The sequence below is a fragment of the Thamnophis elegans genome, chromosome 10 (genome assembly GCF_009769535.1).
Source record: "Thamnophis elegans isolate rThaEle1 chromosome 10, rThaEle1.pri, whole genome shotgun sequence".
NCBI lineage: Eukaryota > Metazoa > Chordata > Lepidosauria > Squamata > Colubridae > Thamnophis > Thamnophis elegans.
In genome coordinates, this window is record NC_045550.1 from 35,494,404 (window position 1) to 35,518,138 (window position 23,735).

The 23,735-nt window shown below is 38.2% G+C and overlaps 1 protein-coding gene across 1 annotated transcript in view; it reads left to right on the forward strand.

The window, feature by feature from the left end:
* CLSTN2 (calsyntenin 2) overlaps positions 1–23,735 on the forward strand; it is a 198,291-nt gene that overhangs the window by 83,401 nt on the left and 91,155 nt on the right. The window contains 6 exon segments of the mRNA XM_032225672.1: positions 6,075–6,209; positions 6,212–6,269; positions 7,079–7,214; positions 7,216–7,288; positions 15,084–15,146; positions 15,149–15,232. Coding sequence (XP_032081563.1) covers positions 6,075–6,209; positions 6,212–6,269; positions 7,079–7,214; positions 7,216–7,288; positions 15,084–15,146; positions 15,149–15,232 — 549 coding nt within the window.

A 23,735-nucleotide genomic window follows, 5' to 3' on the forward strand; every position in this document is an offset into this window, starting at 1 on the left:
AATTTAAAGCAACTATTAATCTGTTCTGTAATTAATGAGTTGTTGCACTCATTATACTGCACAGTGATAATGCGTTTTTTTTAATAAAATGAGACAAATGCTGGAAATATTTCTAAAGTAAACACTTCCCTTGTTTTGCTTCCACAAAATTCTTTTTATTTTAGACGCTGCTAAGTTTTAATTTCTAAGAATGTTGCATTGCTAGAAACTGGGCTATGTGGTCGATATAGTAATAAAAACAAAACTCAAAACCCATGATTTTTATTGATGTATTGTACATCTACAGGGTAACTTCATTATTGCAAAGCACACTGAGACTTATTTTCACAAATTCAGTCCATTATGCCATTATTACGTTCCTAGAAGCATCACAGAGAAATATAAGAAGTCAGCAGCATTAAAATGAAGATGTTGCTAGAAAAAAAAATGATAAAATATTACCTTTTCTGTTTGTTTAAGGTTGCCCTTTTGTTCCAAAATTTCTATGATAGCTAGACATGTTTGAGGAAATCTCATGTAATGATCTGCCATTCTTAGAACTCTCCTGATGCCTATCTACTCTCTGGGTGACTAACTTATTCTTGTGTATTCATTATTTCACCAATCCAGATCTGTTTAAGAATTGGCATACTATCAGTATATTTATATATGTGTTCATTCATTCATTGAGCCAATATGTGGGCCACTCAATTTCTGAAAAACTTCAACATTAATATTTGGCACACTCATAATCATTCATTCATAATTAAACTTTGAATAAAAGAAAGCAAGAAAACAAGATATAAAATAATTGTTAAAACAAATACCGTAGCAGTAGCTAAATCAGATCTCAAATATAACTTACTGGTTAACCATTCCAAAATTATATTCATATACTCACAGTAATTGTTATTAAACAAAATCTGGTAATATTCCTGCTTATTTCTGTAGGCAGATTTTCTGGCAGAAAAAAGCAGATTTTTCTTATCTATTTGGTCCAGATGACTAACAAGAGTATTGTTAAATAGAGGTTAGATTAAACATGGGACAACACAACAAAACATGAAAAACTGATTCATTTAAACTTTATGAGCAGAGGCAGAAATGGCCTTGTAAAGGCATATGAATATACTTCCGTATTGAACTATAAATGACAAAATAATAAATTTAGCCATTGGAAATGTTCTAAGTGGAGCAAAATATTGAGAAAATAATTGGTTTGGCTAAAAGGATTTCTGCAGAGACCCTCTTACAGGAAGAAACTCAGTCTTTCTGAAAATTAGAATTAAGAATATGATGCTTTATTTCTGAAATCGGTTTATCATACCATGGTTGGAGCATTAGGAGAATTAGGGAAGCCTTAGATCCCTCAGTGCTAGTTAGCTTTAATCAGCATTTTATCTAGCTGTTTTTCCTGAGAACTTTATAGATAGAAGACCAGATTTTAAGCAGAACACTTGACAAACCTTTAGACCATGGAGCATCACTCTTATAAATTGAGCTCTTCCATTCTTATACACAGAGAGCTTCATATCCTTGAGCAAAAATCTCATCACATTAGTTTTACAATGGCTGAAACATCACCATGCTGATAGTAATATAGCATTGTAATCTTTAGAACAGCAATATCTTACATTTTTGCCTTTAATTAAACAGAACAAATTAGAAAAAGAAAAAATAGCAACACACAAACACACACACACACACAGACACACACACACACACATGCAGCTGGATAGAGTAGTGGTTACAGTACTTCCTTTGCTGTCAGAGATTGGGGTTCAAATTCAAACTTGCCCTACCTTGGGCAAATAACTCCTTTTACTGCCTACTTCAAAATATAGAGTGACATAAACTAGGAGAATCATACTGGCCTTGATGTTGCCCAGATTAACAAGGTCCATATAAAATGCTGCTGGACAAGGACAATCTGTTAAGTGGGTTACTGAATCAAGCCATATATGGATGAGAGAAGAGAACCTGGAACTGATGGAATGCTACTACAACAGCAGATGTAATAAGATGGCATATATGAAGCATATCAGGAAACTATGGATGGAGAGAAGACCTGCTATGCATCAACATGGTGAAGAGGAAGCTGCTATCACAACTTGATTATATCCCATATTCAAAAAGAGCTTGAAGAAAAACTAGATTTGCAGCCAACATCTGAAGCTGGAGGATCACTACCTTCCAGACCATTGCTGTTGATATGAAGATCAATTTCAATTTTCGATTTTAATAGATTTGTATGCCGCCCAATCCCGAAGGACTCCTGGCAGCTTACATAAAAACAGTTAAAAAGATTAAAAAGATTAAAATACAAAACAGAAACAGATTAAAAGCAAAACGCAACATGCACTCGATTTTAATGGGGCTGAAGTTCAGTCAAGATCAACAACCCCAGGCCTGCCCGGAACAGCCAGGTCTTAACAGACTTGCGGAAGGCCAAGAGAGTGGGGAGGATCCAGATCTCAGGGGGTAGATCATTCCAAAGGGCCAGGGCAGCTACAGAGAAGGCCCTCCCCCGAGGAGCCGCCAGACAACACTGCGTAGTCAATGGTCCTCGGAGAAGGCCCGCCCTGTGCGATCTTATTGAGCACAGGGAGGTATTTTGCAGGAGGCGATCACGGAGATATCCAGGTCCTAGGCCATGTAGGGCTTTAAAGGTAATAACCAGCACCTTGAAGCGTGTCCGGAGACCAATGGGAAGCCAGTGCAGCTCACGGAGGATAGGTGTAACATGGGTGTACCTAGGTACACCTAGTATCGCTCGCGCGGCTGCATTCTGGACCAATTGTAGTCTCCGAACACTCTTCAGGGGCAGCCCCAAGTAGAGCGTGTTACAGTAGTCAACCTTGAGGTGATGAGGGCATGAGTGATCATTTGGAGTGCCTCCCGGTCCAGGTAGGGCCGCAACTGGTGTACCAGGCGAACCTGGCCAAGAGCTCCCCTGGTCACAGCTGACAAATGATGTTCTAGTGTCAGCTGTGGATCCAGGAGAACACCCAAGTTGCGGGCCCTCTCTGAGGGGTGTAAGATTTCAACCCCCAGTTTTAAAAATGGAATATCTGGACTATTTTGGGGGGGCAGCATCCAAAGCCACTCAGTCTTGTCAGGGTTGAGCGCAAGCTTGTTCCTTCCCATCCAGAACCTGACAGCTTCCAGGCACTGGCACATTACTTCCACCGCTTCACTGAGTTGGCACGGGGCGGGACAGGTACAGCTGGGTATCATCCGCATACTGGTGGTATTTAATCCCGTACCTACGGATGATCTCACCCAGCGGCTTCATGTAGATGTTAAATAGGAGGGGGGGCAGGACCAAGCCCTGCGGCACCCGTATTCAAGGGGCCTAGGGGTCGACCTCTGTCCTCCGACCAACACTGACTGCGACCTCCCAGAGAGGTAAGAGGAGCATCCCTAATGTCTGGAAATTGAAAATGGAAAAAATTGATATGCCCACTATACATGCTTTATGCATGAAGCCAGCTGAGGCCTTGGGCCAATCACCTTCTTAGCAAATAGCAAACTACTTCTGAAATATCTTGTTGAGAAACTGCAAGAGCGAGTCCAGGCAGAAGATTTACTTGGAATTAATTTCTGGCTATGTCCAGTCATCATTTTCTGTGTATTAAGTTAGATAGTTCAGAAGTATATGACTGTTTAAAAATATGAATTCTTGTCTCAGAATCAACTTTATATATATAGTTTACTTATTCCTAATATATAATAACTTTAGAACATTACATTAATCATTAACAATATTTTTAAGGTATCGGTAACTAGAAGGCAACAGCTAAATATTTGTTGTTTCAAATTGTTACGTTTTTTAATCTAGTCATAAACAAATGAAGCTTTTAGTAATCCAGTGACTTTTGTTTTAACATTAATAAAACCTTTTTTTTCTTTCCTATAGAATGCTGCAACCTTTTCCTTAGGACTATTTGAGTAAGGTAACATTTTTTTTCATTGGCATATAGAAAAATAGATATAGATACGTTTATTAGCATTTAAGGATGAAACATTTTTTGAGATAATTTATTTACTGATGATGGTAAAAGTTAAAGAAAAATCAAATATACTTTCTTTTTTAATGAGTATTTCAGATTTTCTGAATGTGGCTCATTGAACCTGCGTAATGGTATTTTCATATAACATAATGTTTAATTACACTAATTGGCATTCTGCATTAGATGGTGCTGTTTTGCCTACATTCCTTTCCTTCATATCAATACAAGATTATGTATTGATCAAATATTGACAGCCCAGATTTAAAACTAGCTCACTTTAGCCAGCACATTAACTTGGATCAATAAGTGAACAGAATTTCCATATATAGACTGGGAAAATTTCTTGAAACATGAACAATAAATTGCAAATGAGTGATCAGGTGGCTAAATTCTTCATTCTTAGCTGCAGTGGAGACTCTTGGAAAATAAAAGATAAGAGTAATTAAATAACTACCGGTATATTGAATTGAATTGAATAGGTTTATTTATAGGCCGCCCTTTTCCCTGAGGGGACTCAGGGCGGCTAACAACGTATAGGGAGGGGGATACAGACAATAACATATAACATAACACATAATTAAAAAAGTAAACAACATTCATCCAACATTCGGGTGGGGGCGGATCACATCTTTACCCCCAGGCCTGGCGGGATAGCCAGTTCTTGAGGGCTGCGCGGAAGGTCTGAAGGGTGGTGAGGGTACGAATCCCCATGGGGAGATCGTTCCAGAGGGTCGGAGCTGCCACTGAAAAGGCTCTCCTCCGTGTAGTAGCCAGCCGGCACTGGCTGGCAGATGGCACTCGGAGGAGGCCTAATCTATGAGATCTAATCGGTCTCGGCAGGAGGCGGTCTCCCAAGTACCCAGATCCACTACCATGGAGGGCTTTATAGGTGGTAAGAAGCACCTTGAAGCGCACACGGAGATCAACAGGTAGCCAGTGCAGCTCGCAGAGGATAGGTGTTATGTGGGTGAACCGGGGTGCACCCACAATCACTCGCACGGCCGCATTCTGGACTAGCTGGAGGTCGCCGGATGCTCTTCAAGGGCAGCCCCATGTAGAGCACGTTGCAGTATTCCAGCCTAGAGGTCACAAGGGCGCGAGTGACTGTTGTGAGTGCCTCCCGGTTCAGGTAGGGTCGCAACTGGCGCACCAGGCGAACCTGGGCGAATGCCCCCCTGGTCACAGCCAACAGGTGGCGATCAAAGGTCAGCTGTGGATCCAGGAGGACTCCCAAGTTGCGAACCCTGTCTGAGGGGTGTAAAATTTGGCCCCCCAGCCTGAGTGATGGAATGCTAGCCAAATTATTGGGAGGGAAACACAACAGCCACTCGGTCCTTTTCTGGGTTGAGTACAAGCTTGTTAGCCCGCATCCAGTCTCTAACGGCCTCAAGACCCTGGTTCATCACGTCCACGCGCTTCATTGAGTTGGCACGGGGCGGACAGATACAGCTGTGTATCATCCGCATATTGATGGTATCTTATCCCGTGCCTCCGAATGATCTCGCCCAGCGGTTTCATGTAGATGTTAAATAGTACGGGGGACAGGACCGACCTCTGTGGCACCCCATATGTTAGGAGCCTCGTGGTCGATCTCTGTCCCCCGACCAACACCGACTGCGACCTGCCCGAGAGGTAGGAGGAGAACCACTGCAGAACAGTGCCTCCCACCCCCACCTCCCACAGTCGTATACTGCAAGTAGAAAAATATATGAATATCATGTGAATAGTTCTTTTCAGAAAATGTTAAGTATGGAAGGACATTGCTCTGAATATGTATGCATAGTGAGTATATACATATGTGTACATTGTGTCCCTAATGTTATCTGTAGTATAGGATTCTGCTTTTTTTAGCAAGTATAAAGAAAATTAAATATCCAATATTTTCAAATTGCAACTTTATTTTGTATATTAATTATGATGAGTCAGTTGATAACATTTATTAATAATTGTACTCAGAAAACTGCTTGTATTGTTTTTTTATAATAAGAATGTTATAAATACCAAATGTTTCAAACGATGGGTTATAAACTGCTTGCACAATGTCCATATAATTTTTCTGAATTTCTTTGTTATTTCTTATAGGTGAAATCTGTGCTTTTAAAATCCATGGACAAGAAATGCCCTTTGAAGCTGTAGTCCTAAACAAGACATCTGGAGAAGGTCAGCTTCGAGCAAGAAGTCCAATTGACTGTGAATTGCAGAAGGAGTACACATTTATCATCAGGCATATGACTGTGGCACAGAGCCTAGTGGAACCAACTGGAAAAAATCTCACAAGTGAGTGACAACCAGGATGTAAACTTACAATTCAGACTGAATAGATCCTTCTAATGTTCATCAATGCTGTTAAAGAAGAAATTAAAACCAAATTAATAGGACTGTATGTTAATTTTTTCTTGCTCTCTGATCAAGTAAAACTGACGTCTTCAATAGTACATTTAGATAGAATAGCAATTATTTTAAACACACTAATGTCTGCAGTTGTAATAGCTATATACTCTCTTTTACCTATTAGTAAATAGTTGATTTTTGAAATTAAAAAGTTATTACTTTGTTTATATGTTCCCAGATTATTTGATTTCCTTTCATTTTTGTGTGTAAATTGTAATATAGATCATAATGTAAACTGATGTTCTATTCTTGACACTTGATTCTTAGTAATTTCTAATCATATTCTAAATAAAAACTAGAAAATGTTTGTTGATTAACAATGTGAACATTTAAAGTGTTGGTTGCATTCAGTATACATGGCAATCTCATTGTGAGAGAGTATTATATTCTATCAACATTGTGAGAATTGCAATATTTAACATCCACATAAAAGAAAAGAAAATAATAGAGAAGTGCAGTAAAAAGTGAAGTTAATCCAAAAATTAGTTTAAATAAGTAGTTCATTAAAATACATATTTTAATTCTATTAACTATTGGTAGGTGTTCAAACTTACATATTTTCTAGCCATTTTTCATATACAAATTATATTATTTTAGCACCAATTGTTTATAAAATTTAAGCATAAAATGCTACTGTCCATACTACAGTGGATTTAGAAAATAAGTAGAAAATTGAGAATAGTCTTTCTTTTTAGAGCTGTGGTCCATATCCAAGTAAAAGATGCTAATGAATTTGCACCTGCTTTTAAAGAAGCATCTTATAAAGCTACAGTGACAGAAGGAAAGATCTACGACAGTGTATTACAGGTAGAAGCCATGGATGAAGATTGTTTCCCCTCAATACAGCCAGATATGCAATTATGAAATTGTCACAACTGATGTTCCATTTGCCATTGACAGGAATGGTGAGTGCTTGACATTTGACATATCATGCATTTTTTGGACTATAAACTGAGAGATATCTTTCTAGAAAGCATTTATTTTTCTATCAAGTTGGCGTTTATGGTGCTTCTAATTTTCCAATTTTGTCTTGAAAAAAATATTAGCTTCAATTTATTAACCATATCTGTAAACCAATTGTACTCTATTTAAGACAATCCTGCTTAGAATCAGTACAACATTATTTAGATTCTACTGTTCATTCTGAGTATCTTCTGGATGTTTGTTTGTATTCAGAACTATTTTCTTTTTTAAAAATCATCTAGAGGATTCAATAAGAATACCTTCTTAAAGAAAATTAACTTAAAATTTTAACTTAAAAGCAAGGAGGAATCACTCTTTTTAGGCACCAGACTCAATTTAATGAAATAGTGGAAAAATTTTTTTTTGCAAAAAATAATATTAAAATAATTAACATCTACAAGATTTTCATAGAGTCTTATAAATTGATTGAAATATTTAAGTATTCTGATGTCTGATATTATTAATAATTTATTAATAACACCACATGTTATAGGATTTCAATCATTTTAGATGTTTTTATTGTAAAACTTTAAATTAGAACCTTAGCTATGAGATATCCAGTTTATAGATATTTGATTCCCAATGTTCCTGGGTTTTAGTTAACTGAATTCATTTTTTATTTTCTTTTCAGTGAATTTAAAGTTTGGGGAGACAAATGTACAATAATTGTTTTTTTTTTTAAAGAAATCCAGATGTCTTTTTTCTAGGTTGTATGTCAACCTTAATTTTTTCATAAATATATGATTGGATCCAATCTGTGTTTAAATTATTATACCTTGAGTAGACATATTTATGTATAACATACATTCATGTAAAAATATTTCCAGGGTGCTGGAAATAGTGAAGATTTTTATTTCTGAAATTCCATCAGTGGATTACCAAAATTATAAATTGAAATGAGTGCAGAGCCTTTTTTTCTCTCTCTTAGAAGCATTTTATGTTGCACTGCTTTAGAGGAACCAATTCCCCATTTGACACTGACCTCACCTCTATCTGACTGCTTTTTTCAAAGTACATAACTAAGAGTCAGAGGATAATGGGAAAAAAGTTAGGACTGGTGAAATTCAGATGGCAGTTAGAGAATATGTATTCAATGACATTAGAATAATGTCACAGTAATAATATAGCTATGTAAAAACATCTTGATGTCATACACAGGTGGATTTGCCCTTTACGTGTGATATATAATGTAAAGTACTATCATTTGCCACACTAGGTGCTCTACAGTTACTCCTATGGCCTCTTCATCTTTGTATATTTTATGAAAGAAGACTTCAATATAATTTAAAATGATGTAATAAAAAATATTAGCCTAGTTCTTTGTTGAAAGTGTTCTAAAACAAAGGCTCATACAGCATAAGTAACTTCTAGATCATTTAAGGAGCTGTAGTTTTTAATTTTCAAGCTTGCTTTTTTGAGTAATGCAGATATTTTATCCTTATATCATGCTTGCTGAGAATTAATTCTGTACAATATTTATATAGTTTTTTTCCATTTTCTGGAATATAAATGCTGAGATTATGAATTTTGTACAGAATAGCTGGAAAGAGAAAGGGGAAAAAACCTTCACTTCCTACCTTTAGAGACCGAGCATCAAGATGAATTTAGCAACAGTGAGTTGAAGATTAGTGTTCAAGTCAAATAGTTCCTATAGAACAAAAACTTCCTATAGAATACACAATATATAATTATCAGACCCATCGACATTGTGTTGGGTTCAGTGCAAGAAGCTTCTGGATTTCATGAAATACATCAAAAGTTTCCTTGAAACCAGTATGAGGAGCCAGATCAATGTGTAGATTAAATCTTCTGAGATATGATAGCATCATCCTACTGCCAAATTGATAATTCTCTTATGATCTTGAAAAGGATTGACATAATTTTGTGGTTAAAAGAGATATTCTTGTAGAAGAGACCGAATGCCTGGATGATTAATCCATATCATTTCTGTTAAGAATATTTTTCTGAAGGGCAGTAGGACTTTGGCTATGGACAATTTGATCTTTATAAAAGTGCTAAAGTTAGGGTGGTCATATCCACACTGGATTCAATGACACCGTGAAACATACTTGGGAAATTGTAGAAGTCAATATAGGCATCTAGGTAGAGACTGAAATTCAGATTCATGTGCCATGTATTCTTAGAAACATTATCTGTCAATCAGGCACAGCTCATGAATGCTGATGTCAGGAGAGATGGATTTAAATAATTGGGCACTGGGGATTTGAAGGACGTGTCAAACCCATCGAAACAAATGGGTCTTGAACTGAAACTCTGCTCATAATATCTGAAAGTGGTGAAGCTGATTATAAACATATCCTTAAAGTCAACCAATTGTTATATTTAGTTTAATTTAAAAATATAAAGTAATATACAGTAGATTGGAGCAAAAACCTTAATCACACAAACACTGATCAATTTTTCTCTACAGGAGATGAAGAACAATATATATTTCAATGTTGTATTTCTGAGTCGTATTTCACATTTATACTGTAGTTAGGTCTAGGATTGACCCTAAGCGTGTCCCAATTGAAGCTACTTTACAGAACAACTAATCTGGGCATATCTCAATTTCTGGTTTATAATGGTTGCATAATAAGACCTCTACTGCAAGCAGTATCCATTCTTGAGCCAGTCTAACGTGACATCAGTACCCATGCTTTGGTTACATCCCACTTACTAATACAATGTGTTTACTCTTGAGAAGTGCCTAGAGACTGCAGGTGGAGCAAAATATGTCAAATAGGCTGCTAGCCAGTAACCAATGGACTTAGTGCAATTTTGTTTCATGATATTTTAATTGTCCATTCTTTTTTTGCTTGAGTGCCCCAAGATGTTAAAGCAGGATATAAAATATTAATATCATATCATATATCATACAATACAACACAATATCAGAATTATATATTAGATATTATATTAGATATCATATCATAATATAATGCTATAGACCATTATTTCTATATGGTACAGACTTTTGCTGCAATTTCTTAGCTTTGATTACTGTAATCTTATTTGTGAGTAATAAGATCATAAATACAGAGCACTGCCCAACATTTAAAAGAAAAGAATAGTCCTTTATAGTTTGCAGTTCCTACACTTATATTTGAACTCCATGAAGCTAGAGATCTCATTTGAAATATTTATTTCCTTTCTTTGTAGGCATTTTGTGGCCCTGGTGATCTTTCATGAATGATTAAAAGGCTTTTTAGAAACCAATCTTCTAAAGCATGTATGTTAACAGTTGCAACTTTTTATTTAGCTTTAGGGGATATTAAGATTTATGTTATCATCAGGAGTTATTCATTAAAAGCAGTGTGTTACTTGGGACTGTGGTTATAATGTAGGCCAACTGTACAGAGATTTCTTTTAATGGTTAGAATGACTGCCAGACCTTGGAGGGTGAAGTAAGTTGTTAGCTATTTAGCTGTCACTACAACGAGCCTGTTTCCTATATTGTTCTCTTGGAGGCTGTTTTCAAGCTGGCTGGAGTCAGTGGCAAAGTTGATGGAATGAGGTTTGGAATGAAACCTTATAGACTAGTTTGAAATTAAGCACACAGCTAGGGACTGCTTACTGGGGGTGCATGAATGTGTCATAATTATGAACTGTAACCATCATTTATTCATGACATAGGACAATACATTTCCTTTTTAAAACTTAATTCTTCAATTGAACAAACTAGTTCTGAAATCAGAGAACTGGGATTTCAAATATAAACAAGGCTGGATCTTTGTTTCTTCAATTAAGAAAAGAACTATTTTCAATCATTGATGTAGTTCCAAAATAGAAAAAATATTATAAAGGTAATATAAAAGCCTGTAAAAATATTGTGTATTTATGTAAACACATTATATGTATGCAAAACCACCACAACATCCAGTTTGAATGTACATAGGAATAAGATACTTGGCCAGCTAGCCAAACAGCCAGGAAATGAAGTCCTTAGAACACTTAAGCACCCCAAGCATAGACTGGTTGAGACTTTATGAAGGTTGAGGCCGTATGAAAGGTTGAGACCTGGTTAAGACCTTATGAATACTAAGAGGGATAAGATCATTCTAATTTCCATATATTAGACTATTGGTATTGAAATATTAGAATTGCCTTTAAAAATTTATTATGTATTTATTTTGCCATGGACTTATTCAAACAATCTCTGACAGTCAAATTTACCTGAAGGCAGATGAAATGATAGATTGCAAGTAATTAGTTAAATGGTTGCTATCTTAAAGAAAAACAGAGTTAATATAAGAAAAATGAAAAAAGAGGATGATTAAGAAAAATTCAGTTAATCAAATGGAAAGGGAAAGGAAATAACCAATATAGTAAAAAATGAAAGGAAGGCTATCGGAATTAAAATTAGAGATTGATACATTAGGATCAGATATATGCATATGGGACTTCGTTAGCTAAAGTAGGGAAGTTTTAGAGAGCTTAATAAGACGACAAAATTAGAAGGTAAACATATAAATATATTTTTTTAAAAGAAAGTAATTTCAATCAGTGTGCTTAGTGTGCTTTGTATTTAGCTACTGAGGAATGAGAGGAGGTTATGGTAAAAATGAAGGCTTTCTTTGAACAGAACTAGTTAACCAACAACAAGAGCAAGTGTCCCCTGTCTGACAGTTATTTATACTATTAGCTGTCAGAAAGGCAACCAATTGGGAGTTTGTAATTATTCCGCCAGCCGGCAGGCACACCTCAGCCAATAGAGATATTCTCAGCTTGCCAGTAGCCATGCCAGGACATAATACTCTTTCCCCCCAGATTGCGCAGATGTAGTCCATTAAATAGGCAGGCCAACGCCGGCTCCACCCTGAGCATCTCAGTTCTTGGGCTGGAGCCGGAAGTCCTCCACTGTGACATGCGTGGTGAGAGGATGTCCGGGCAGTAGCCAACTAGAATCCCTAATAAGGCTTGTGATCAGTAAGGAGCAAATAGTGGTGGCCATATAGGTAGTTATGGAATCACTTGATTCCTGCTATGGCTGCCAAAGACTCCTTATCCAGTGACTATAATTTCTCTCAGACTTGGACAAGGTCTGAGAGAAGTAAGCAATGGTTGCCTCTGTCCCATTAGGGCATCGGTGTCTCAACACTGTGAAGTAAATTTTTATGTCCAGATTAATTTTCAGAATCCGCAGCGTGGTTGATAATATGAGACTTCTCACTGGGTTTGCTAGCTCTTCTGCCAGACTGCTTCTTGAAAGGTCGGGGTCCAGCCTCTCAGTGGAAGGTATTGTGGCACGGCATATGTATGATAGGTGGCCCGTCTTCCCACAATGCCTACAGGTGGCCGTCTGGAACTTATAATTGGAACGCAAGTCGTTACTGCCGCAGCTTAGGCAGTTGGACCTGGAAGTTTTCGCCTTCGCCTTCCATCTATTCCCCTGGGTTGCTCTGAGGTAACTGATGTCGTCATCATCTCCCACTGAGGTCTCTTCTCCATCACATTTCTGATTGACTGCCGCTAAAGAGGAGCTTGACTGTGGGCAGCCTGGTACCTCTGAATTTGGCAGCAGACCTGTCAGATTGTTCTGCAGCTCTAGCCTCATCCTAGCGATTTGCAATGTAAGCTCAGATCGAGCTAATAAACGACGTTGGAAAATGCATGTCTTTTACTCCACAGACCAATAGAGCCTCATCAAGGTTCTGGAATTCACAATGTATGGCCAAATTCCTCAATGCAGCATGTGATTGGCTCACTGTCTCGCCTTCACCCTGAGTGCACTTTGGAAAGCATGTCGATGGGCTATGCGAGACAGGCCTGGAGCATAATGGGCTCTTAACTTATTAATCAAGACTTTCCATGGTAGTGAGTGCACAGGAACAGGAGCAGCTAGAGCCCTAGCTGTGGAGAACATCTCCGGCCCACACAAGCTTAAAAAATAGCCTTGTTTCCTTTCAGAGGAAATTTCAGCAAAATTGTTTGCATTGAGAAAGCATTCAGATCTCTCAAGGAATGCTTCCTAAGATTCCTTGTCTGGAATAAAAGCGGCAAAAGTGGAATCGTAGACATGATGGTGAAAATAGTTGTGAGCCAAAAAAATATATTTTTTTGTTTTTTTTCCTCGGTAATGTCTAAATTTGGTGGGAGGTGTTTAGAAACCCGATCCCACCCTCGTCGCCAGTGCTTTGTATTAAGCTACTGAGGAACTGGAGGAGGCTATGGTCAAGGCTTTATTTTAACAGAATTAGTTAACCAACAACAAGAGCACGTGTCCCCTGTCTGACAGTTATTTATACTATTAGCTGTCAGACAGGCAACCAATCGGGAGCTTGCAATTGTCCTTCCAGATGGCAGGCACGCCTCAGCCAATAGGGATCTTCTCAGCTTGCCAGTAGCCACGCCAGGACATAACATAGTGAACCACTCACAGTTGATGGTGAAGGAGTATGGAAAGCAAATTGTTTTCATGGAATCTGGAACAGGTGAAAGTGGAGAATATGGTAGCGTAGTAAAGAAAACAAAGATTAATTACAGAATGACATAATAACTTTGGAAAAGATCATGAAGTTTAAGGGCATTTAATGACAGTGAAGACAGAATATTAAAGGAATGGTCTTTCAAAAAGAATGGCTGTGAAAACAGAACAATGAGAAACAGTGAAGGATAGATTCCTTAAAATCATTGCTTGATAATAGTTACTATCATGTGAACTGTAAGAAGAACCAATTGGGGCCAATTTGAGCCAAATAAAAATTGAATCTTCCCTTTAGCTAAAAATAGAAATTCAGTTTTCTGATGATGAATATGAAAAAATTCTTTGCAACATTGAGTAAACTAAGTGAAGTACTGGTCAAATTTACCATAAATATTGACAATAGCCTCTATTTTAACCAAAATAAATCTTTCCAGTGATGTAGAACTGAAGCAACTGGAGAGAACAAAAAGAAAAAACTAAACCTCCAGATTGTAATTTTTGTTGATAAGCAGACTAATCTTTAGTCATTTCCAATACATTCAATACAAGACCACTGGTGGGGCAGTGGTTTGCATGCACTACTAAAAGCAAACTCTGGAGTTCGATCCTGACTCGGCTTGAGATTGACTCAACCTTCGATCCTTCTGAGATTGGTAAATGAAGACCCAGATTGTTGGGAGCAATGTGCCGATGCTGTAAAGCATTCAGAGAGTGATGTAAATTACTATGAGGCAGAATATAAGCCTAAATGCTATTGCTATTGCAAGAGAAAAATTTAACATGATAAATTTTCCCAGACACCAGGTAATTATGAAAGAACAGAATTATTAATTATTTAAATTGCTGAAGGTGCTATGTGGCTTGTTGATTCATCAAAGAAAAATAGTATCTATACATATTCTTTCATGTTGCATTAGTCTAGAGATGTGACCTTATTGCAGAGAGTAGTCACATTTTCATCACAAGTGCTGCATTCAGTATGTTCTATTTCAAACAATACTTGTAATACTTGGCTATTTTCTCTGTATCTGATGAACCTTATCTGGAGAGTCAGGTCCCATCCTGTATAAGATGATAGCTTGATTGTAACATTCTGAAGAACTTTGAAAAAAAAGAAAATAAGAAGTAAAATTAAAGAAAAGATCCATGGAGTTCAGTCTTTCTTCTACTTTTTGTCCCCATTTCCTTTTATATAGAAGTTCTTTTGTATACTACTGGCGATTATTATAGATTTCATTATAGTAAATGGCACTAGTACAGTAAGTTGGCAATGAAATATAGCTTTTTATTGTTCTGTGTTATACCTACAGGGAATATCAGAAATACTGAAAAGCTCAGCTACGACAAAGAGCATCAGTATGAAATAATGGTAACAGCTTTGACTGTGGGCAGAAGCGTGCAACTGAAGATGTCCTGGTACGTGTTGAAGTTAAGCCTGTGTGTAAACCTGGATGGCAAGGTAATACTTGTGTATCATTATTAAATGTAAGTGTTAATTTAATTATACATTTTGTAGTAGAAATAAGGAAGAATGAAAGAATAAAGAAATTATTATAATAAAAGCTTAATCATAATTTAGATTTTAGCTTCAAAAAATAGAGTATACAAATTATTTGCTCAATCCTGGTTATAATCTAATATTCTTTAAAATTATGAAGTTGCCTAAATTAAGCCATTAGTAAGAACTGCTTGGCTCCTTATATATGGCTTCATTACTAGATTTTATTCAACATCTGCAATAATTTACTAATTAGAAGTTGGTTTTATAATATTTAGACAATATTATATTGACAATACTCTAGTGGTTGGTCCTTGTCATCTCAGTGTATAAATCTATCATTCTGACACAATTAGCTTATTGCTGCTGCAGGAAATTAAATTATTGAAGCAACAAATCAATGCAATTGAGCAAAGAAATATACCTCAAATGCCTGGATCTATTAGTACTACTATTCTAAATATACAAAGTCTATACAATTTAAGGATAGTAAATAGAACAGGAGGAACTGTCATTAAAAGTTTAGATAAAGTAAAAGCTTACTGTCAGTTAAAGCATTCTGAGTATTTTGGACATATTCATGTAATCCTCTCAAGAATATGATCATGGTTTGCCAATTTTTTTCTGATTTTTTAAAATACCCATCTAGCCCACTGGCATCGAAGTGGCCATGTCATGTTGCCATTGGGTGACATTTCGTGACATTTTTCCCCTTTGTGGAGATGGAGTGGGCTTGGCCTGCATGTGATGCATCTGGGCCATGGGCTACCAGTTTGACACCCCTAATCTAGTCTATAGTCATAGAATTTCCTTATAATTCTTCCCAACCCTGATTGGCTCTTTGGTTTCAATCACAGTCAAATAAGATTGCTGTTTTCTCTAAATACATAATCATAATTAACTGATCAGCTAAAGTATAATCAAATACCAGCCATTAGCAATGAAAGTAATGGCCAATTGTATTAATAAAACCAACAATCATAGTACTTAACATTGTTACTACTGCTGTTTAGCCCTATCATTAGTGTCATGGCTAAAGCAATTTATACAGAAGTTTGGTGATCATTTTTCAGTTGTTTCTGATTTTCATAATGAGCAGTGGGTAGGTTCAGAATAGTAATAAAGCCAATACAATGGGCTGAAAGTAGCCATAATAATAATAATAATAACAACAACAACAACAACAACAACCAGAAGAAGGCTACAAGTACTTGGGGATATTAGAGGCCTCTGACGTAATGCATAAGAAAAGTCAGGAATTAACTTCAGCCAAGTACATTTGATGAATTCACAGGATATTAAAGTCCAAATGGAATGGAGGAAACATCATAAAAGCCATAAATACCTGGCCATACTTGTGATTCGATATTCAATTTGTACAGAAAAGCAAGGAAGCATATGACAATGAATCATGCATTGCACCCTAAAAGTGATGTGACCGATTATATCTACCAAGAGCAGAGGGTGGTTGAGGACTCCTACAAGTAAAACGGACTGTGGAAGAAGAAAAACACAGCTTGAATGATTGCATCCAGAAAGTGAAGAACCAATGATTAAGGAAGTAAATAAAGGAGGCCTTTTAAAGACAACTAAGTCAAAAGCTGAATATAAGAAAGAAGTAATTGAGAAGTGAGCTGAAAATTGGAAAAACAAAGCTATGCATAGCCAATACTTGAAAGGTATTGAAGGCAAAGCTGACCAAAAACTAACTTGGAATTGGTTAAGATCAGTACTGAAAAAAGAAACAGAAAGCTTTATTTTGGCAGCTCAAGAACAAGCCTTAGCCACAAACTGCATGAAGGCAAAAATTCAACATGTTACCACCAACAGCAAATGTTGCCTCTGTAAGGAGAAAATTAGACAGTTGATTACTTGATCAGTAGTGCAGCAAAATTCACAAACTGACTACCTACAACGCCATGACCGCATTGCTAAGATCGTTCACTGGAAATTGTGCCAAAAGTTTGGATTTTAGTACAGCAAAAAACCACTGGACTATCAGGTTGAGAAGGTTTTAGAGAATGAGAAAGTCAAGATCTTGTGGGACTTCAGAATTCAGACTGACAGGCACTTGGCCTACAACTCACCTGACATAACAATAGTTGAAAAGAAAAAAAAGTATGGTTCATTGACATTGCAATACCTGGTGATGCATGAATTGAACATAAACAGCAAGAAAAAATCACAAAGTACTAGGACTTGCAAATTGAAGTTGAGCGACTGTGGAAAAGAAATCATGTGTTGTCCCGATTGTAATTGGAGCCCTTGAAGCAATACCTAAAGGGCTACCTTGCTATTTGGAAATTCTAAATTTACCTGACTTGGACATTCTGATCTATATAAAAACACCCTACTTGGAACAACTTATATCTTCCGACATTACCTTAACAGTTCCTAGGTCCTTGGTTAGGAGTCGAGCTGCTGAGCTACCAACCAGCCCCAAAGACTATGAATCTAACCAAAGATTAACCACATAATGATGATAATAATAATAATGCCTTAAAAATAAGTATGTTTCCACCAGAGATTTGGTACAGAATCTCTGTCTCCTACTCAGCAAATTTTAACTTTTCCATTGTAGTAGCACTGGCATCCATGCCAAGCTTCAGTAATTTGCAAATATATCCAAAGAGTAATCCCATTAGTTTCTAGAATTAGGGCCGAAACCTGAAAGTTATGAGTTGGGAGGTTGCAACAGAGCCTTATGATGTTTAATTCAGCTCATGGGATCAGATTTATATTTAGGTTCAACATGCAGAACCTTGTTTTATCATGTAAATTTATCCTTTTCAAACGAAAGAATAATTAGGCATATTTTATGTTTTGTATATAGCATGCAATAACAGCCAAGGGTTTATTTTTAGCATTTGTCTTTGTGACTGATTAAGTATCAAGCTTGACCTATTTAATGATCCATTGAGATCAATGCAAAGGTAATATAAAAGTATCTCAGGTAACATATCTAGGTCACATTCCTTTCCAATGTTCCCAGGTGATTAAAATATTTTTTATAGAGAGCAAGAAGTGTATCATCTTGAACAGAATACAAATATGGCATATTTATTTTCCATATTCCCATTTGTGAATTAATGTGTAAGATTCTTCTGGATAGCATTTGCTGATGATATACAATGTAAGAATACATATATTATATGTACTCTTAAGGCTAAAGAAGTCAAAAGTGCTTGTCCTTGAGAGTGAGCTCGTTTTTTTCAAAGTGAACTTTCAACTTTCATTGTAAATGTTGGCAGAGGTGAATATAATTTTAGTAGTTTGTTCTTCCTAATCTCAGCTGTTACAACTTTCTTGACTCACTGGTATGCAGACTGATAATGTTTAATTCAATCTTCTCAGTGACGTGTGGTGAGGTTTATGGCTAGTGAGACAAAAAGAAAGAAAGAGGCCTTTGGCTGCTCCGGAGCTTTGTCCGACTCTGACATAGAAGCGGGATGCTTCTATGTCGGAGTAGGACAAAGCGCCGGAGCGGCCAAAATTCTTTCTTGAAAGCGGGCACCGGGAGGGAGATTGAAAAGGGCTGGCCTTGGTGACATCACAATGTAAAGTAAAATCTCCCCCCCCCCCCACATTTTCAAGCCATTCGCAAAAATGCCCCATTGCGATCCTTCAAATGCTGCAATCCTGGAATATGTTGAAGGCTCGAAATGGGGCATTTTTGCGAACGGCTTGAAAATGTGGAGGGGGATATTCCTGCCTCTCCCCCTGTTCTGAAGGTCAGTACAGACTGAGAACAGGATAAGAGACAAAATCCCCCCTCCCCATTTTCAAGCAGTTTGCAAAAACGCCCCATTCCATGCCTTCAATCCTGCAATGCTGGATAATAAAAGCATCAGAATGGGGCATTTTTGCAAACCTCTTGAAAATGGGGAGGGAGGGATTTTGTCTCTTATCCTGTTATCAGTCTGTACTGACCTACAGAACATGGGGAGAAGCAGGAATATCCTCCTCTACATTTTCAAGCCGTTTGCAAAAACGCCCCATTTTGAACCTTCAGTGTGAATATTTAGGTGAGAAGCCACCTCTTATAGGCATGAAAATCCATACACTTGGGACATTGGAAGAAGCCCTGCAAGGAGTTGCTGCTGCCGAAGTGCAGGAAATCTCCCCCCCACCTGCAGATTGTCCTTTCAAAGAGGAGTTTCAGTGGTTCCCCAAAAAAAGTCAAAGACAAAAGGCTCTTTTTGGACCATTGAGGAAGCCAGTCAAACAACTCAAATCCCGAGTTCCTCGCGGGCTCCTTCTGACATCCTCCCCCCCGGCAGCCTTTTGTTTAATAGCGATTCTTTTTCCCGATGAACTAATTGTGAAGTGTTACCAAGCGGATAATCAGTGCACCTGTTTTTAAACCTGGGTTGCCTCATAAACCTTAACACTCATATGATACGCGCACACACATGCATCAGTTTTCACCTGCAAGTGGTTTAAAGTAAACAAGATACCACCAATAGCCTCTACCACCCACCAATAGCCTCTACCACCCACCGCATGAACCGGTTCGTCGGTGAACCCGGAAGTAATTAGCTTCCAGGAACACCGGTACTGGTCCTGGCCCCTATCGCTGCAAAACACCCTTTTGCCGGCGCGTCGCAGCTCACTTGCTCATTCCCCCGCCCATCCGCAGCTCGCTCCCCCGCATGTCCGCACTAAGCCCAGCCTGCCATTCACTGATTGGCTGGAGTCCAGCCAATCAGTGATGGGCTGGAGGCGAAGCGAAGCTTTTTTCGCGCTTGACCTCCATTTGAAAATTCCCTTCGGCCTTCGCTTGCTGCTTCCCCCTCAGGTAAACAACAAAGCCCCAGCGGCAGGACTCGTGAGGCTTCGGGTGGGTGGCGGCGACCCAGCTTTCGTGAGGGAAGGCCTCCAGGCCTTCGCTCACGAAAGCTGCAGGCTCGCGTGCACTATGCGTCCGAAGCTGGGTGGGAGCCAGCGGTAGCGGCGGCGGCATTAGTAGCGGCAGCGGTAGCGGCGGCGGTAGCGGCGGTAGCGGCTGAAGCGTTAGCGGTGGCGGAATGAGCAGCGGTAGCGTTAGTGGCTGAAACATTAGCGGTGGTGGCATTAGCGGCTGAAACGTTAGCGGCAGCGGCATTAGTGGCAGCGGTATTAGCGGCTGAAACGTTAGCAGCGGCGGCGGTAGCGGCTGAAGGGGGCAGCGGCCTAGCTTTCGCGAGCTAGGCTCGCGTGCACTACGTGGCTGAAGCTTGGTGGGGGGGCGTTAGCAGTGGCGGTAGCGGCGGTGGTAGCGGCTGAAGCGTTAGTGGCGGCAGTGTTAGCGGCGGCATTAGCGGCGGCGGCGTTAGTGGCGTTAGTGGCGGTGGTAGTGGCGGCTGCGGTAGCGGCTGAAGTGGGGGGTGGCGGCCTAGCTTTCGCGAGGGAAGGCTCCAGGCCTTCCCTTGCAAAAGCCGTGGGCTTGCGTGCACTACGCGGCCGAAGGCAGGTGGGAGCGGCGTTAGCGGTGGCGGCAGCGTTAGCGGTGGCGGCGGCGGCGGTAGCAGCGGCGGCATTAGCAAGCCACTCCCATCCGGTCACATGGGTAGCAAGCCACTCACACAAAGGAGGCCACGCCCACAGAGTAGGTTTGAACAATTTTTGAAACCCACCCCTGATTTAGGACTATCATAATAAATATTGCTTCTTCGCATATTATCCCAAATCCCACAGGGTAACACAATCTATGAATCATGGCAGAAAGCACATCTTTTTTTAAAAAAAATTATTTTAATATAAACAATCCATCTTTCATTAAATTGTGTTACCTGGGTACAAATATCTTGTGCAATAACAATTAGAATTTACAACCATACTCATTATTTATCTGCTTATGACTTAATACATAACATATCTGATACTATAACAATCCTCTTATTAAATTATTTAATTCTATTAATATGTTTTCTACTTTCTACTATCTACTTTCATTTCTAACTTTCATATTTCTTCTCTAACCATCAGTAGAATAGTTCTCATATGCTATAATATTCAGTTTGCTTCTTCTCTTTAATTGTAAGTGTTAACCTATTCATTTCTGCACATTCTAATATTTTCCTAATCACATTGTCATCCGTAGGAATATTTTCCAGTGTTGTGCAAATATAATCCTGGCTGCTGTTATTACATGGATAATAAAATATACATTTTCTTTACTATACGTTTCTGGTAAAATCCCCAGAAAAATTATTTTAAACAAATCTTAAAGCCTTCATAGCCATTGAACTGTGCAGTGATTGTGGTTGTCTGATCAATCTTGGAAAGATGTCTGATCTGACTCTGATCAAGCTTAGGCAGCTTTATTTTAAAAAAAAATTGTTTCTACCAGCCTACATGAATATATATAAAGCAGATAATAACATCTATTTGCAAAAATATGGAGAAATACTTTAAAAAATTCTAAATTTTGGTACCATTAGGACAGAGAATTGTCATTAGATTGGTTGGAGTATCTGCAGGGATTCACATTTCTTCTTCTTCTTTACTCTCGGAAACGGTCCTATTCTCTGGAGTGTTTTTTGACATTGCAACTCTTTCTTACCCAACACAGGTCTTATAACCTCACCTTTGTCAATTCTTCTAACCACAAGTGCCAGAAATTTGAGCAGGGTTTCCTATCATGTTGAGGTGGAAACTCTTGTAGTATAAATGCTGGAAGAAGTCTTAACAAGATTTTAAAATAGAAAACAACCTTCCCCACAAAATTCCTCATGAAATTTGATCCGGTTGTACTTGAAGAAATAGGCAGGGCTCTTAGAGTATTAAGGTCATCTACCTGTGAATCAGAACCATGTCCTTCCTGGCTTGTTAAGGAATAGTGGGGATTGGAAAGGTTGTGAAATAAGTGTCATAGTAGCACTTGTTATGTCATTCAATAGCTTTGGGACATTTTCTTTGAATTTTTATTGATATTATTATTGGCTTTTAATGATATTGTTATTGGCCTGTTTATGTTCAGCTTTAATTTCCTTCACCATACATTGTGTCTATAGTGAGATGGGCAGTCTTATAAATTGATTAATAAATAAGCCCATATCCATCACATAGCCAGCCACTTTATATACATGCCTAGTTCTGCTTTCACTTCACAAAATGATAGTAAAATATAAATTGTAAAATATAAATTCTATGTCCAATGAGCAGAGGCTAAGAAAGAAAAAGTTCATTTAGTAGCAACTGTATCTGTCTCATTGGAACTTACTAGCATGTGATGGTTTCCTCATTACTGATCTTTTAAGCTGCTAGCTGAATGTCCCGACCTACAGTATGCATTGATTTATTACCTTAGTTTTTTGCCCATTTAGAGCTATTGGATAATTGCCTTATATTTGTCTCTATATTATAGTAAGTTGTTCTGACCCCCACCTTGTCCATTCAGAAACAAAAGCCAAAAAGAACATTCAAAGGAATGTTTTTATCAGTCCCGGCTCTTGCTGGCTGCGAGCCCAAAATAAACACAGATAAATGCTCTGGCAAAAGTCCTAACTCATAAAATGCTACAAAACAGGATTATATAAATCAAGTCACTTATCCAAGTGCTTTTCTCGATGGTTGCACACGAACGAAGAACGTTGACTAGAACAGAAATGGAACGTTGACTTCTGCAACCAGGGCGGGGCACCATCAGTCTTTTATCTGTAGGAGGAGATCCTAACGTGCAACAGCTGCTCATTATCATCTCCTGTGAGTCCTCAATTGTTCCTTACGTCAGTCAGCCCTTCTCCTGCATGCATCCCAAAACAACTCACAGGAGGTTTCTGTGTCAGCCTCTCTTGTCTCCTTCCCACTGATCCAAGGCTCAGTCATTACCTGGGGACCAACTAGTCTCTCTGAGCCCTGCTCGGAGTCAGAACCCTGTCCAGGGCCCTCCGCCTCCTCCAGGCCTGACTCATAGGGCCCCTCGCTGTCAGAGTCTGATAGCAGCTCCAAAGGCTCCTGCCGAACCACAACAGTAAGTGATCCACCCCAATCTAGGATTATGATGAAAAGGGGGAAAGTATCTGTATACCAAAAAAAAAAAAAAAACCCCAATTCCACTTTGGATCATTTAAAGGAAAGAACATTATTTTCATAGGTTTTGCTGAGTGCTAGTTCAACAAATGTTTTAAAGTGGAATTAAGGTACTACCTGAAACTATAAAGATAACAAGGTTTACAGTTTAAATTCTAAGAATTGAAATATTGGTTTGTGACCCTTTTTCTATATATAGAATAATTATTATTTCTTTCTTCTTTACAAAGATTAACTTATTATGTGAACTAAAATAAAATATAGCATTGACAAAATTTGCATATCAGCAACCTGTTCTGTCTTGAAAGTTTTGAATAAGACATGTTTGAGTATACTAATCATAATTTAAGATGGAGTTGGACTATTACTTTAAAGAATGAGTGCAACATCTAGGTGTCTCTGAAAAATTGATTAATAAAGAAGCCCATATCCATCACATAGCCAGCCACTT